General features: G+C 38.5%; 1 protein-coding gene across 1 annotated transcript in view; it reads right to left on the bottom strand.

Moving 5' to 3' along the window:
- CFAP70 (cilia and flagella associated protein 70) overlaps positions 1-17,581 on the bottom strand; it is a 136,198-nt gene that overhangs the window by 66,988 nt on the left and 51,629 nt on the right. Inside the window, 4 exon segments of the mRNA XM_004383233.2 lie at positions 4,403-4,494; positions 10,408-10,488; positions 10,688-10,708; positions 10,710-10,856. Coding sequence (XP_004383290.1) covers positions 4,403-4,494; positions 10,408-10,488; positions 10,688-10,708; positions 10,710-10,856 — 341 coding nt within the window.

Below are 17,581 nucleotides of genomic sequence, written 5' to 3'. Positions count from 1 at the left end.
ATTTTTTTGTCTGTATTTTCCATGAATTTGTCTGCCTTTTCCATGAATTTGTCTATTTTTTCCTCATTTTTGTCTGCTTTTTGCTTCAACTCTTGGATAATTCTGAGTATTAGAGATTTGAATTCCCTATCAGGTAGTTCTAGTGCCTTTTCTTCTACTGGAAAGACAGGTGGTGTTTTATTTTGGATGCTTACTGGAACCATCCTGTCCTGTTTTTGTAAATGTTTTGATAGTGTCTGCTGTCTTCGGGCCATTCAGTAGCTATTTTTCTCATTTATTGATTGTAGATTTGTTTGTTTCATCCTTTTTTTTTTATTTTGGTTATGTCTGAGCAGGCGGGCTGTGTGTTCTTTGTTGTTTATTCTTCTGTGGGCACGATACTTTTCGCCTCCTTCTCCAATTGGCAGGGTCAGTCGCTCAGATACGATACAGAATGGCAGGTCTAGCTGAAGAGGTGTTATTGGGATGGGTTGTTTGTGGCACTTAACTACAGACACCAGGGTGGGTCAGTAATCAGTGCAGGGCAGGTTCCGGTAAGCCGTGCCTGTGCTGCTTGGTGGTGTGATGTTAAGTGCACGGTGCAGGTAGGCAGGATGGAGAGGGGAGATTGTGATGTGTGCAGCTAAGATAGCTGTGGGAGAGAGAAGAGAGGAACAGAAGCCAAAAACATACAAACAAACAAAAAAGAATGCTAGGGCAACTTGCCATTGGAGTGGAGAGATGAGAGACTATGAAATGGAAAAAACAAGAAGGGGAAGAAGAAGAGAAAAAAATAATGAATAAATAAATATTAGAAATAAAAAAAAAACAGCAAAACTCCCAGGGATCCTACCGGTGCAGCTGTGAGGTCCGGGGAAGTTGTTCCCAGGTGTTGAAGGACAGCCTGGCTAGAATGCATAGAGGTATTCAGGGGACAGGAAGAGAAGGAAGGTATAGAGAGATGAGAAACTGAGTAATAAAGAAAGAAAAAAGGGAAAAGGGGTAAAAGAAAACAAAACAAAACAAAAAGAACAAGAAAAGCCCCCCCAAAAAAACAGGAAAAAAAATTTAAAAAAAAAACACAAAAAAAGAAATGCCCTCGGGGATCCTTCTGCGTGTCTGCACAAGCTGAGAGGGTAGGTCCCAAGCCACGCAGTACTGCCTGGCCAGAACGGGCTCCTAACTCAAGAAAAGAAAAAGAAAACAAACAAACAATTCAAAACAAGCAAACAAAAAAAAAAGCCCCGGGATCCCACCAGTGTGGCAGCACAGACTGGGAGGCAGTTCCACACTTGAACGGAGCTCCGCAACCCATGAGGAAGAAGCAAAGATGGCACCCGGAACCAGGTATTTGAGCGAAAGGAGGAGGAGGTGGTGAGAAGTAAGGAAGAAATCAAAAGAAGCGGAAAAAAGCACCAGCAGCCAACAAATGGCACTCAGGGAGTCAGCCAGGGTGGGCGGGTGGAATCCAAGCAGCTGGTGCTTCCCGGCCAAGAGACTGTAGCCATGGGAAGCAGAGCAGAACGAGTTGGGGTGAGAAGGGTGGGGGGTAGGAAAGCATATATCACTGTTTACCAGTTGTTCTGTCTCCTGCTGGAAGCTCTGTGAAGCTGCTTTCTCATACCCACTGTTTGTTGGTCTCCAGTAGGAGTCCAAGATGGTGGATCCACACTACGTTAGCTGAGAGCAGACCTCTGCATGAATCTCTCCTCACTCTCCATTCTCTGTCAGTTTCTCACTCCATTTGGTTCTTAGCTGAGTTCTTTATCTCTTCATTTGATGTTTTAGGGTTTCAGGATTGCTGTTTTCTCTGTTTGACTTAGTTTTTCGGATCTTTGCTGTGGAGGGACGGTGTGGTGCCTCTCCCTAGAGCACCATGTTGCCGGAAGTCCACAGGTTGCAATTTTTAAGGATTCTACGAGCAAAATATTGAATGGCACAGGAAGCATCAAAAAGATGGAAGGAATACACAGAGTCACTGTATCAAAAAGAAGTGGTCGATGTACAACCATTTCAGCAGGTAGCATATGATCAAGAACTGATGGCACTGAAGGAAGAAGTACAAGCTGCACTGAAGGCACTGGCGAAAAACAAGGCTCCATGAATTGACACAATACCAACTGAGATGTTTCAACAAACAGATGAAACGCTGGAAGCACTCATTTGTCTATGCCAAAAAATGTGGAAGACAGCTACCTGGTCAACCAACTGGAAGAGATCCATATTTGTGCCCATTCCAACGAAAGTTGACCAAACAGAATGCAGAAATTATCAAATAATATCATTAATATCACACACAAGAAAAATTTTGCTGAAGACAATTCAAAAATGGTTGCAGCAGTACCTAGACAGGGTACTGCCAGAAATTCAAGCCAGATTCAGAAGAGGACGTGGAATGAGGGATATCACTGCTGATGTCACATGAATCCTGGCTGAAAGCAGAGAATACCAGAAAGATGTTTACCTGTGTTTTACTGACTATGCAGAGGCCTTCAACTGTGTGGATCACAACAAATTATGGATAACATTACAAAGACTAGGAATTCCAGAATACTTAATTGTGCTCATGAGGACCCATAGACCAAGAGGTAGATGTTCAAACAGAACAAGGGCATACTGTGTGGTTTAAAGCCAGGAAAGGTGTGTATCAGGGTTGTATCCTTTCACCATACTTACTCAATCTGTGTGCTGAGCAAATAATCCAAGAAGCTGGACTATATGAAGAAGAACAGGGCATCAGGATTGGAGGAAGACTCATTAACAACCTGTGTTATGCCCATGACACTACTTTGCTTGCTGAAAGTAAAGAGGTCTTGAAGGACTACAACCTTCAGTATCGATTATACCACAACATAAAGAAAACAAAAATCCTCACAACTGGACCAATAAGCAACATCATGATAAATGGAGAAAAAACTGAAGTTGTCAAGTATTTCATTTTACTTGGATTCACAATCAACACTCATACAAGCAGCAGTCAAGAAATCAAACGACACATTGCACTGGGCAAATCTGCTGCAAAAGGCCTCTTTAGAGTGTTAAAAAGCAAAGATGTCACTTTCAGGACCAAGGTGCACCTGACTCAAGCCACAGTATTTTCAATTGCCTCACGTGCATGCAATAGTTGGACAATGAATAAGGAAAAGTGAAGAAGAATTGATGCCTTTGAACTATGGCATTGGCGAAGAATAGTGAATATACAATGGACCGCCAGAATAATGAACAAATCTGTCTTGGAAGAAGTATAGCCAGAGTGCTCCTTGGAAGCAAGGATGGTGAATCTGACATCCTTTGGACATGTTATCAAGAAGGAACCCCTGGAGAAGGACATAATGCTTAGTAAAGCAGAGCGTTAACAAAAAAGAGGAAGATCCTTGAGATGTATTGAAACAGTGGCTGCAACAATGGGCTCAAACACAGCAATGACTGTGAGGATGGCACAGGACTGGGCAATGTTTTATTCTGTTGTGTATGGGGTCGCTATGAGTCAGAAGCCACTCGATGGACCTAATAACAACAACAAATAGCAGAAAATTGGTTAATGATATTATGATGCATCCACACAATGGGATGTTTCCTATAAAGCATTAATATGATGTTGCACACATATATTTATTGACTTTGAAAGACATTCACATTATACTAAATAAAAAAAGATTCCAATATGAAATTAGTTTACTAAAAATTACAAGTGTGTGTGCATGTATATACGGAGTTTAATATAACTCCAGATGGACAGATGCTGAAGTGTTAGTGATGAGCAGAAAATGTAGATGTTTATATATACTTTCTTTCTCATTTCTAAATTTTTTTTGTAATGAGTGTATGCTGCTTTTCTTATTCATCTAGTGCTGCTATAACAGAAATACCACAATGTGGATGGCTTTCACCAACAGAAATTTATATTCTCAAGGTTTAGGAGGCTAGAAGTCTGAATTCAGGGTGCCAGCTCTAGGGGAAGGCTTTCTCTTTCTGTCGGCTCTAGAGGAAGGTCCTTGTCTCTTCTGAGCTTCTGCTCCTGGGTGATCTTCATGTGGCTTGGCATCACTCTTTCCCCACCTCTGTTTCTTAGCTTGCTTTTTAAATCTCTTTTATATCTCAAAAGAGATTAACTCAAGATACACTCTACACTAATCCTGCATCATTAACATAACAGAAATAACCCATTCCCAAATGGGATTGTGATCACAGGCATAGAGTAGGAATTACAACACATATTTTTGATGGACACAATTCAATCCATAACACTGCTTTTGTAGTAAGAAAACATAACAACAAAAGAAACTTCATCTGGGAAAAAAAAAAACCACAGAAAACAGCTGCTTAGCCCAAGGGAAATTATATTTGTGGAGAAAAATCTACTTCCTTGTATTTATCCCTATATCATCTTTACAAAACAAGCATGAGCACCATTTCTACCTACCTTCTGGCTAGCTCCTCCGGCATTCGCTTTGGAACCAAGGCTTTGTCCAGCTGAATTTCCAACACAAGGTACGTGCCTGCTTCTAAATATTGCTGTAGAAACATTTTTCTCTACTTTATTTTTCCCAGAGAAAGTTATATTTATAAAAAAATTTTAGTAACATAAAAATAATGTTCACAATAAGGGAGAAAACCGCATATACTATATATACATACACACACGCATATATATGGTGTGATCTCAACTGCTAAAATATTTTTTTGCATAGAAAAATAACCTGAAAGAAATATAGTAACAACGGCTATCTTGGCTATCTCTTACAGGAAAGGGTTTTCATTTTTTTTCCTGGAAACTTCCACCTCAGCTGAAGCCCTGTTTAGCCTGGTCATGGTGCTATCCATAGAACTGTCTCCAGTGAATGTCATTCTTTCTTCCACTAACCCTGTTTCATGGGAGCTGAAGAAATATTCTCTCTTCACAACCCCGACATTCCCAGTCCTAGCATTCTCATCACCGTCTGCCACCTCTGACCTGCTAGATATTTCTACCTAGATGTTTTGCCAGCATCCTAAAGGCAACATGTCCAAAACTGAACTTATCATTTTCCCAAATCAACCTCTCTTTTTTCTTTTTGTGCAATTTATTAATTTTATGCTCAACAATATATCTCAGTAATTTATCCATATTAGATGTGCCATATAGAGCCAATATTTAAACTTCTGCCTAATTTTCAATAGTAAGGACATATTACATGTTATCTATATTCTATTACTGTTAGGTATTCCAATTATTTCCAGTTATCCCCAATTTTTTTTATTGTACTTTAGATGATGGTTTATAGAACAACTAGCTTCTCATTAAACAGTTAGTACACATATTGTTTTATCAGATTGGTTAACAACCCCATGACATGTCAATACTCTTCCTTCTCGACCTTGGGTTCCCTATTACCAGCTTTCCTGTCCCCTCCTGCTTTCTAGTCCTTGCCCCTGGGCTAGTGTGTCCCTTTAGTCTCGTTTTGTCTTTGGGCCTTTCTAATCTTTCGCTAAAAGCTGAATCTCAGGAGTGATTTCATTACTGGGCTAAAAGGGTGTGCGGGGGCCATACTCTCAGGGTTTCTCCAGTCTCTGTCAGGCCAGTAAGTCTGGTCTTCTTCTGTGAGTTAGAATTTTGTTCTACATTTTTCTCCAGCTCTGTCCAGGACCCTCTATCGTGATCCCTGTCAGAGCAGTCAGTGGTTGTAGCCAGGCACCATCTAGTTGTACTGGACTCGGTCTGGTAGAGGCCATGGTAGTTGTGGTCTATTAGTCCTTTGGACTTATCTTTCTCTTGTGATTTTAGTTTTCTTCATTTTCCCTTGCTCCTGAAGGGGTGAGACCAGTGGAGTGTCTTAGATGGCTGCTCACAGGCTTTTAAGACCCCAGACGCTACTCACCAAAGTAGAATGCAGAACATTTTCTTTATAGACTATGTTATGCCAATTGAGCTAGACGTTCCCTGAGACCATGGTCCCCACAGCCCTCAGCCCAGTAATTCAGTCCCTCAGGGAGTTTGGGCTTGTCCATGGAGCCTCCATGACCTTACTCTGAACAAGTTGTACTGGCTTCCCCAGTATTGTGTACTGTCTTACCCTTCATGAAGTTACCACTTATCTATTTTCTATTTAGTGTTTTTCCATCCCTATCCCTCCCCTTCCTTGTAACGATCAAAGATTGTTTCTTTCTGTTTGTAAACCTTTTCATGAGTTTTTATAGTAGTGGTCTCATACAACATCCATCCCTTTGTGATTATTTCACTTAGCATAATGCCCTCCAGATTTATCCATACTGTGAGACACTTCGCAGATTCATCATTGTTCTTTATTGTTGCGTAGTACTCCATTGTGTGTATGTACCATAGTTTGTTTATCCATTCATCTGTTGATGGGCATCTAGGTTGTTTCCATCTTTTTGCCACTGTGAACAATGCTGCAATGAACACAAGTGTGCAAATGTCTATTTGTGTGATGGCTCTTATTTCTCTAAGATATGTTCCTCGGAGTGAGACTGCTGGATAGTATGGTATTTCTATTTCCAGCTTTCTAAGGAAGCACCATATTGTTTTCCAAAATTGTTGTACCATTTTGCACTCCTATCAGCAGTGCATAAGAGTCCCAAGCTCCCTCAGCCTCTCTAACATTTGTTATTTTCTGTTTTTTTGATTTGTGCCAGTAATGTTGGGGTGAGATGGTATCCTCATCATGATTTTGATTGCATTTCTCTAACAGCTAGTGATCACTAGCATTTCCTCATGTACCTGTTAGCTGCTTGAATGTCTTCTTTGGTGAAGTGTTTGTTCATTTCCTTTGCCCATTATTTAATTGGATTGTCTTCTTGTTGTAGAGGTGTTGGATTTTCCTGTAAATTTTAGAGGTTAAAACTTTGTCTGATTTGTAACAGCCAAAATTTTTTCCCCAGTTTGTAGGTTCTCTTTTTACTCTTTTGGTGAAGTTTTTTGATGAGCATAGGTGTTTAATTTTTAGAAGATTCCAGTTATCAAGCTTATCTTCTGGAGTTTGTATAGTGTTAGTTATGGTTTGTATCCTGTTAATGCCATGTATTAGGGTCTCTAGCATTGATTCTACTTTTTCTTCTAAGATCTTTACAGTTTTTGGTTTTATATTTAGGTCTTTGACCCACTTTGAATTAGTTTTTGTGTATGGTGTGAGGTATGGGTTCTGTTTCTTTTTTTTGCAGATGGACATCCAGTATTGCCAGCACCATTTGTTAAAAAGACTGTCTTTTCCCCCATTTGATGGACTTCAGGCCCTTGTCAAAGATTAGATGACTGTGGGTAGATGGATTTATATCTGCGTTCTCGATTCTGTTCCATTAGTCAACATATGTCATCGTACCAGTACGAGGCTGTTCTGACTACCGTAGCTGTATAATAGGTCCTGAGGTCGGGTAGTGCTAGTCCTCCTACTTTATTCTTCTTCTTCAATCATGCTTTACTTATCTGGGGCTTCTTCCCTTTCCATATAAAATTAATGATTGTTTTTTCCATCTCTTTAAAGAATGTTGTTGGTATTTGGATGAGGACTGCACTGTATTGGCAGATTGCTTTGGGTAGAATTGTTATTTTCACAATGTTGAGTCTACCTATCCATAAGCATGGTATGTTTCTCCATTTATGTAGATATCTTTTGGTTTCCTGCACTAGTGTTTTGTAGTTTTATTTGTATAGATCTTTTATATCCCTGGTGAGACTTATTCCTAAGTATTTTATTTTTTTAGAGGCTATTATAAATGGTATTGTTTTCCTCATTTCCTTTTCATCATTCTCTTTATCGGTATATAGGAATCGAATGGATTTTTGTATGTTTATCTTGTGTCCTGCTACTCTGCTGAAATCTATTAGTTCCAGTAGTTTTCTCGTGGAGTCTTATAGGTTTTCTATATATATAGTATCATACCATCTGCAAATAGGGACAGTTTTACTTCTTCATTACCAATTTGTATGCCCTTTATTTCTTTTTCTTGCCTTACTGCTCTAGCTAGGACTTCTAGCACAATGTTAAATAGGAGTGGTGATAAAGGGCATCCTTGTCTTCTTCCTGTTTTCAACCTCTCTCCATTAAGAATGATGTTCGCTGTTGGTTTTGTATAGATGCCCTTCATTATGTTGAGAAATTTCCCTTCTATGCCTATTTTATTGAGAGCTTTTTTCAGGAATGGGTGTTGGACTTTGTCAAATGCCTTTTCTGTGTCCATTGAGATGATCATGTGATTGTTTTCTTTTCTTTATGTTGATTGATTTTCTAATGTTGAACCTTCCTTGCATACCTGGTATGAATCCTACTTGATCATGGTGTATTATTTTTTTGATATGATGCTGAATTCTCTTGGCTAGGATTTTGTTGAAAATTTTTGCTTCTATATTCATGAGAGATATTGGTCTGGAATTTTCTTTTTTTGTGGTGTCTTTGCCTGGTTTTGGTATCAGGGTGTCACAGAATGAATTTGGAAGTATCCCTTCCTTTTCTATGTTCTGAAATAGTTTGAGTAGTACTGGTGTAAGCTCTTCTCTGAATGTTTGGTAGAATTCTCCAGTGAAACCATCTGGGCCAGAGTATTTTTGATGTTGTTGGGAGTTTTTTTTTTTTTTTTTATTACCTTTTCAATCTCTTCTCTTGTTATGGGTCTGTTTAGATATTCAAAATCAATTTGTGACAGTCTGGGTAGGTAGAGTGTTTCTAGAAATTTGTCCATTTCCTCTAGATTTTCAAATTTGTTGGGAGTATAGTTTTTCACAACACTCTGTTTTGATTCTTTTTATTTCAGTTGGGTCTGTTGTAAAGTCCCCCATTTCATTTTTTCTTTGGGGGTATTTGCGTCCTCTCCTGTTTTTCTTTTGTCAGTTTGGCTAGTGGTTTGTCGATTTTGTTGATCCTTTCAAAGAACCAACTTTTGGTTTTGCTGATTCTATTGTTTTTCTGTTCTCTATTTCATTTGTTTCTGCTCTGATCTTTATTATTTCCTTTCTTCTGGTGGCTGTGGGCTTCTTTTGCTGTTCTCTGTTTGTTCGAGTTGTAAAGCTACTGTTTTGCCTCTTTCTTTTTTTTTTGATGTGTTCATCTATCACTATAAATTGACTTCTGAGTACTGCCTTTGCTGTGTCCCAAAGGTTTTGGTATGATGTGCTTTCATTCTCATTTGATTCTAGGAATGTTTTGCTTCCATCTTTGATTTCTTCTGTTATCCAGTGGTTTTTAAGCAGGGTGTTATTTAGTTTCCATGTAGTTGATTTTGTAGTTGATTTTATAGCGACCCTATAGGACACAGTAGAACTGCCCCACATGGTTTCCAAGGCTATAAATCTTTACAGAAGCAAATTGCCACATCTTTCTCCCGTGCCTTACTACAACACCTGTCCTAAATCAAACTGTCATCACCACTCACCTGCACTACAAGAAAAACCTATAGATTGATGTCTCAAGCCCCTACACCCTGCCAACTTCAATCCCTGCTAGAGTTCTGTCACAAAGCACAGATGAAGTCTTCACTCGACTTAAAAACCTTTGATGTGAGTCTCCATAATGAGGCTCAAGAGGCCCTCATCACCCATAAAATAAAGTCCAAACTTTAGCAAGGCTTTCAAAGGCTTACCACAACCTGATTCAGCCCCTCTTCTTTCTCATCTCCTTCTAGAACCTCTCCTTTCTTTTCACTCTCCTTAACTGAATTTGGAGTCCCTGAGTGGTGCAAACAGTTAAGTGTTCAACTACTAGCTGGAAGATTGGCGGTTCAAACCCACCCAGAGGAGGCTTGGAAGACAAGCCTGGCAATCTGTTATGGGAAGGTCATAGCCTTGAAAATCCTATGGAGCAATTCTACTCTGCACACGTGTGGTCGCCATGGGTCAGAATCGACTCAGTGGCAACCAACAACAACATACTGAAGTAATTGACGTACCCTGAACTCTATTCCCTTCTCTGATGCCTTGACTCAAGCAGTTTCCTCACCCTGAAATACCTTTCTCTCCATCTTCATCTGGCAAACAGTTCTCTTCATCTTTCACCACTTAGCTTGGATACCACCTCCTCCATGAAGCCTTCCCCGAAATGGCCCCATCCTAGTACATATTAATCTTTATCACCTCTTAGCCAACAGAGAACTTTATTTGTATCTCTATTACAGTACTCATCAAAATTCTGTATTTTGGTTAGTAAAGCCTGACTGTTTTTCCTACCAGATTATTTAGTGTTCCGAGAGCAGATGAGTAAATTCTGCAGATGATGCATATTTGCATCCTTCATAGTGCTTAACAGAATTATTAAAAGACAAAATTATAATGCTAGAAAGGACCTTAAAGTTAATCATTTTACAGAGTTGCAACAAAACAAAGGAATTTGCTGAAGGTCATAAACTAGTCCTGGGTAAATATGGGATGGTAACTCAAATCTCCTGCCCTGAGCTTCTTCCATTCTATCATATTGACTTGCTCAACTCTTTATACATAATTACCTGTCCTTCTGGATTGTGGTATGGAGAAGGTTCAGCTTCCAAAGGAGTATCTGAGCTCTGAGATTTTATACTAAGTGTTTGCTGAAAGAAAATGAATACACCTCAGAAATTAAAGTTTTACATGGTTTTCACAATGACAGCAAGGCAGTAAGACACAGTGATCATTACAATGCATCACGATGCATACTAAATTGATACAATTTACCAAATGAGAAACCAGCCCAAGCCTCTGAATTGTAATAAAACAGGCAAAATCACTGCTTTCCCAACAACCCATCACGTCCCCAGTCCTAGCCCTTCCTTACCATATCTTTTTCTTTGATTGTTTTATCTTCTTTCAGGTTCTTAGCAATAACTGGTTTGGACTGTGGAGAAATAATTCCTCCTACTTTATTATTCTGGATCAAATGATGACCAGTATCTCGGAACAAGCTGAATAAACATTTGGTCTGAAAAAAAGAAAAAAAAAGTACAATAAGTCACAGGCAAATGAAACAAACTCCAACGAAATCCACATTATTCCTTAGTATCATTCAGTTATCCAGATAATTTCAACATTGTAGATTCAGAGAGAAGAGACCTGAAAATCTTCACTGTGTTTCCCTATTTCCAAAATAGGTGAAACCACCACAGAAAGTTACCTGCCTACCCTATTACTTATTTTAATATTTTCAAAGATATTTAAAATTTAAGAAGACATTATATATTGTCATTAAAGAAAGGAGATCTTTCACCATGGCTTGATTCTGATAACCCATAGCTCTAGTCATCAGAAAGCTTCTAATCTTTGACACATAATTTCAAACTAACTTTAAGTGGTAGAATTAATTTCTTTACAAGAAATATTATCTGTCAAGTTACCAGCATATCAATTATAACTTGAATAAGACAAGTTTAAAGTTCAAAGTAAAAATTTTATATGGAAAAATTCAAACTATATATAAATTACTAGAAGAGAATCTTATAATAATTTCTAATCAAATAACATATGATGAGTGAAAGAAGCCTGACAAAAAAGAAAGAAGGAGTGAACGGATGTAGGAGAGAAGGATTACAAAGGGCACAAGAAAACTTCTGGGGATGATGGACATGTTCATTATCTTAATTGTGGTGATAATTTCACAGGTATATATATATATGTCAAGATTTAAAAAGTATACACTTTAAACATGTGCAATTTATTGTATGTTAATTATACTTTAACGAAACTGTTAAAATTCAATCCAACAATATTAAAGAAAAATTGCAAATTGTTAAAAATTAGTCACAATTCTACTATAATTACTATATTTCATTGATTCCAAGATGCAAATTTTTTCACATTTTAACATATCTGGGTTGCTAAATTGGGATGTGTTTTACAAAAAAAAAATTTCCTATAAATGGAAGCATACATCTTCTTTCACTTAGCATAATGTTTCTGAGGTTCATCACTGTTGTAGCATGTGTCAATAGTTCACTCCTTTTAACTGAAGGACAGTATTCCCTTATATAGATATATCACATTTTGTTTATCCAGTCACCAGTTGATGGACATTTACATTATTGTAAGTTTTTGGCTATTATGAATACTGCTGCTATAAACATTTGCCTATGTGTTTTTTTGTGGACATAGGTTTTCATTTCTCTTGGATAGATTCCTAGGAATGATTTGCTGCACTATTTAGGGTTTCCGTGAATATAGGAAAATTGGAAGTCATCACAAAATGAAATGGAACGCATAAATGTTGATATCCTAGGCATTAGTGAGCTGAAATGGACTGGTATTGGGCATTTTGAATCGGACAATCATATGGTCTACTACGCCAGGAACAACAACTTGAAGAAGAATGGCATTGCACTCATTGTCAAAAATAACACTTCAAGATCTATTCACTTAGATCTAAGTACAATGCTGTTAATGATAGGATAATATCCATATGCCTACAAGGAAGACCAGTTAATACGACCATTATTAAACTTTACGCACCAACCACTAAAGCCAAGATGAAGAAATTGAAGATTTTTACCAACTTCTGCAGTCTGAAATTGACTGAACATGCAATCAGGATGAATTGATAATTACTGGAGATTGGAATGTGAAAGTTGGAAACAAAGAAGAAGGATCAGTAATTGGAAAATATGGTCTTGGTGACGGAAACAATGCCGGAGACCACATGATAGAATTTTGCAAGACCAATGACTTCTTCATTGCAAGTACCTTTTTTCACTTTGCCAGAGGAAATACACAGGAATCAAATCGCTACATCTGTGGGAAGAGACGATGGAAAAGCTCAATATCGTCAGTGAGAACAAGGCCAGGGGCTGACTGTGGAACAGACCATCAGTTGCTCATATGCAAGTTCAAGTTGAAGTAGAAGAAAATTAGAACAAGTCGATGAAAGTCAAAGTTCAGCCTTGAGTATATCCCACCTGAATTTAGAGACCATCTCAAGAACAGATTTGATGCCTTGAACACTAATGACCAAAGATCAGATGAATTGTGGAAGGATATCATACAAGAGGTCATTAAAAAGACAGGAAAGAAAAGACCAAAATGGATGTCAGAAGAGACTCTGAAACTTGCTCTTGAACATCAAGTACCTAAAGTGAACGGAAGAAATGATGAAGTAAAAGAGCTGAACAGAAGATTTCAAAGGGTGGCTCAAGAAGACAAAATAAACTATTATAATGACATGTGCAAAGAGCTGGAGATAGAAAATCCAAGGGGAAGAACACGCTCAGCATTTCTTAAGCTGAAAGAACTGAAGAAAAAATTCAAGCCTCAAGTTGCGATACTGAAGGGGATTCTATGGGGAAAATATTAAACGATGTAGGAGGAAGCAACAAAAGAAGATGGAAGGAATACACAGAGTCATTATACCAAAAAGAATTGGTCGATGTTCAACCATTTTAAGAGGTAACGTATGATCAGGAACTGATGGTACTGAAGGAAGAAGTGCAAGATGCACTGAAGGCTCCAGGAATTGATGAAATACCAATTGAGATGTTTCAACAAACAGATGCAGCACTGGAGGTACTTACTCATCTATGCCAAGAAACTTGGAAGACAGCTACTTGGCTATTTGACTGGGAGAGATCTATGTTTATGCCTATTCCCAAGAAAGGTAATCCCACTGAATGCAGAAATTATCGAACAATATCATTAATGTCACATGCAAGTAAAATTTTCCTGAAGATCATTCAAAACAAGCTGCAGCAAGCTATCGACAAGAAACTGCCAGAAATTCAAGACGGATTCAGAAGACGATGCGGAACCAGGGATATCATTGCTAATGTCAAGTGGATCCTGGCTGAAAGTAAGAGAATACCAGAAAGATGTTGACCTGTGTTTTATTGACTATGCAAAGGCCTTCAACAGTGTGGATCATAACAAATTATGGATAACATTGTGAAGAATGGGATTTCAGGACACTTAATTGTGCTCATGAGGAACCTGTACATAGACCAAGAAACAGTCATTCGAGTGGTTTAAAGCCAGGAAAGGTGTAAGTCAGGGTTGTATCCTTTCACCATACCTATTCGATCTGTATGCTGAGCAAATAATTCAAGAAGCTGGACTATATGAAGAAGAATGCGGCATCAGGATTGGAGGAAGACTCATTAACAACCTGTGTTATGCTGATGACATAACCTTGCTTGCTGAAAGTGAAGAGGAATTGAAGCACTTACTGATGAAGATCAAAGACCACAGCCTTCAATATGGACTACACCTCAACATAAAGAAAACAAAAATCCTCACAACTGGACCAATAAGCAACATCATGATAAACAGGGAAAAGGTTGAAGTTGTCAAGGATTTCATTTTACTTGGATCCACAATCAACACCCATGGAAGCAGCAGTCAAGAAATCAAGAGATACATTGCATTAGGCAAATCTGCTACAAAAGATCTCTTCAAAAGTGTTGAAAAGCAAAGATGTCACCTTGGAGACTAAGGTGCGCCTGACCCAAGCCATGGTGTTTTCAATCACTTCTTATGCATGTGAAAGCTGGACGATGAATACAGAAGACTGAAGGAGAACTGACGCCTTTGAATTGTGGTGTTGGATAAGAATATTGAATATACCATGGACTCCCAAAAGAATGAACAAATGACACAAGGCCGCCTCAATGTCTTCTTTGGTGAAGTGCCTGTTCATATCTTTGCCCTTTTTTTAATTGGGTTATTTGTCTTTTTGTGTTTGAAGTTTTACAGTATCTTATAGATTTTAAAGATTAGACCCTGATCAGATATGTAGTAGCCAACACTTTTTTCCCAGTCTGCAGGCTGTCTTTTTACTCTTTTGGTGAAGTTTTTTGATGAGCATAAATGTTTGATTTTTAGGAGCTCCCAGTTATCTAGTTTCTCTTCTGGTGTTTGTGCATTGTTAGTTATATTCTGTATTCTGTTTATGCCCTGTATTAGCGCTCCTAGCATTGTCCCTATTTTTTCTTCCATGATCTTTATTGTTTTAGATTTTATATTTAGGTCTTTAATCCATTTTGAGTTAGTTTTTGCGCATGGTGTGAGGTATGGGTCTTGTTTCTTTTTTATGCAGATGGATATCCAGTTATGCCAGCACCATCTCTTTTCATTTTCTTAGAGGTGTTTTTTGAAGTGCAGAAGTGTTTACTTTTGATGAAATACAATTTATCAATTTTTCCTTTTATGTTGTTGTTATTAGGTGCTGTCAAGTTGGTTCTGACTCGTAGCAACCCTATGTAAAAGCATGAAACACTGCCCAATCCTGCACCATCTTCATACTCGTTGCTATGCTTGAGTCCACTGTTGCAGCCACTATGTCAATCTACCTTGTTGAGGGTCTTCCTCTTTTTCACTGACCCTCTATTTACCAAGCATGATGTCCTTCTCCAGGGACTGGTCCCTACTGACAACATGTCCAAAGTATGTGAGACGAAGTCTCGTTATCCTTGCTTCTAAGGAGCATTCTGTCTGCACTCCTTCCAAGACAGATTTGTTCTTTCTTCTGGCAGTCCATAGTATATTTAATATTCTTCGCAACAATGGAAATACCATGACTTGGGTTAGGTACACCTTAGTCCTCAAAGTAACATCTTTGATTTTTAACACTTTAAAGAGGTCTTTTGCAGCAGATTTGCCTAATGCAATACGTCGTTTGATTTCTTGATTGCTGCCTCCATTGGGTGTTCATTGTGAATCCAAATAATATGAAATCCTTGACAACTTCAATCTTTTCTCCGTTTATCACGATGTTGCTTCTTAGTTCGGTTGTGAGGATTTTTGTTTTCTTTATGTTGAGCTGTAATCCATATTGAAGGCTGCAGTCTTTGTTCATCAGTAAGTACTTTAAGTCCTCTTCACTTTCAGCAAGCAAGGTGGTGTCATCTGCATAATGCAGGTTGTTAATGAATCTTCCTCCAATTCTGATTCTGCATTCTTCTTCATATAGTCCAGCTTCTCAGATCATTTGTTCAGCGTACAGATTAAATAAGTATAGTGAAAGGATACAACTTTTTAAATTGTACTTTAGATGAAGGTTTACAAAGCAAATTAGTTTCTCATTAATTAATACACATTATTGTTTTATGACACTGGTTACCAACCCCACAACATGTCAACACTCCCCCTTCTCGACCTTAAAGTTCCCCATTACCAGCTTTCCTGTCCCCTCCTGCCTTCTTGTCCTTGCCCTTGGGCTGGTGTGTCTGTTAAGTCTCGTTTTGTTTTATGAGCCTGTCTAATCTTTGGCTGAAGGGTAAACTTCAGGAGTGACTTCAGTACTGGGTTAAAAGGGTGTCCGGGAGGCCATAATCTCAGGGTTTCTCCAGTCTCTGTCAGATCAGTGAGTCTAGTCTTTTTTTGTGGGTTAGGATTTTGTTCTACGTTTTTCTCCAGCTCTGTCTGGGACCCTCTATTGTGATCCCTGTCAGAGCAGTCCATGGTGGTAGCCGGGCATCATCTAGTTGTACGGGACTCAGTCTGGTAGAGGCTGTGGTAGTTGCAGTCCATTAGTCCTTTGGACTAATCTTTCCCTTGTATCTTTGGTTTTCTTCATTCTCCCTTGCTCCAGACAGGGTGGGACCAATGGTATCTTAGATGGCCACTAGTAAGCTTTTAATACCCTAGACGCTACTCACCAAAGTAGGATCTAGAACATTTTCTTTATGAATTATGTTATGCCAATTGAGCCAGATGTCCCTCGAGACCATGATTCCCCAGCCCTCAGCCTAGTAATCTGGTGTCTCAGAAAGTTTGGATGCATCTATGAAGCTTCCATGACCTTGCCTTGGTCAAGTTGTACTGACTTCCTCAATATTGTGTACTGTCTTACCCTTCACTAAAGTTACCACTTATCTGTCTAGTTAGTGTTTTTTCCTCCCAACCTCTCCCTTCCCTCGTAACCATCAAAGATTGTTTCCTTCTGTTTGTAAACCTTTTCATGAGTTTTTGTAATAGTAGTCTCATACAGTATTTGTCCTTTTGTGATTAATGCCCTCCAGATTCATCCATGTTGTGAGATGTTTCAAAGATCCATCACTGGTCTTTATTGTTGTGTAGTATTCTGTTGTGCGTATGTACCATAGTTTATCCATTCATCTGTTGATGGGCGCCTAGGTTGTTTTCATCTTTTTGCTATTGTGAATAATGCTGCAATGAACATGGGTGTGCATATGTCTATTCGTGTGACAGCTCTTATTTCTCTAGGATATATTCCTAGGAGTGGGGATTGCTGGATAGTATGGTATTTCTATTTCTAGCTTTTTAAGGAAGTGCCATAACATTTTCCAAAATGGTTGCACCATTTTGCATTCCCACCAGCAGTGCATAAGAGCTCCAAGCTCCCTGCAGCCTCTCCAACATTTGTTATTTTCTGTTTTTTTTAATTGTGCCAGTAATGTTGGGGTGAGATGGTATCTCACTGTAGTTTTGATTTGCATTTCTCTAATGGCTAGTGATCAAGAGCATCTCCTCATGTGTCTGTTAGCCGCCTGAATGTCTTCTTTGGTGAAGTGTCTGTTCACATTCTTTACCCATTTTTTTAATTGGATTATTTGTCTTTTTCTTGTAGAGGTGTTGGATTGTCCTATAGAATTTAGAGATTAGACTTTTGTTGGATTTGTCATAGTAAAAATTTTTTCACAGTCTGTAGGCTCTCTTTTCACTCTTTTGGTGAAGTCTCTTTTTTTTTTTAATTTTTTTATTGTACTT

This window comes from Trichechus manatus, unplaced genomic scaffold (assembly GCF_000243295.1).
Source record: "Trichechus manatus latirostris isolate Lorelei unplaced genomic scaffold, TriManLat1.0 scaffold00106, whole genome shotgun sequence".
Classification (NCBI taxonomy): domain Eukaryota; kingdom Metazoa; phylum Chordata; class Mammalia; order Sirenia; family Trichechidae; genus Trichechus; species Trichechus manatus.
The sequence above is the reverse complement of the archived record's forward strand: the minus strand, read 5'-3'. Positions and strand labels throughout refer to the sequence as shown.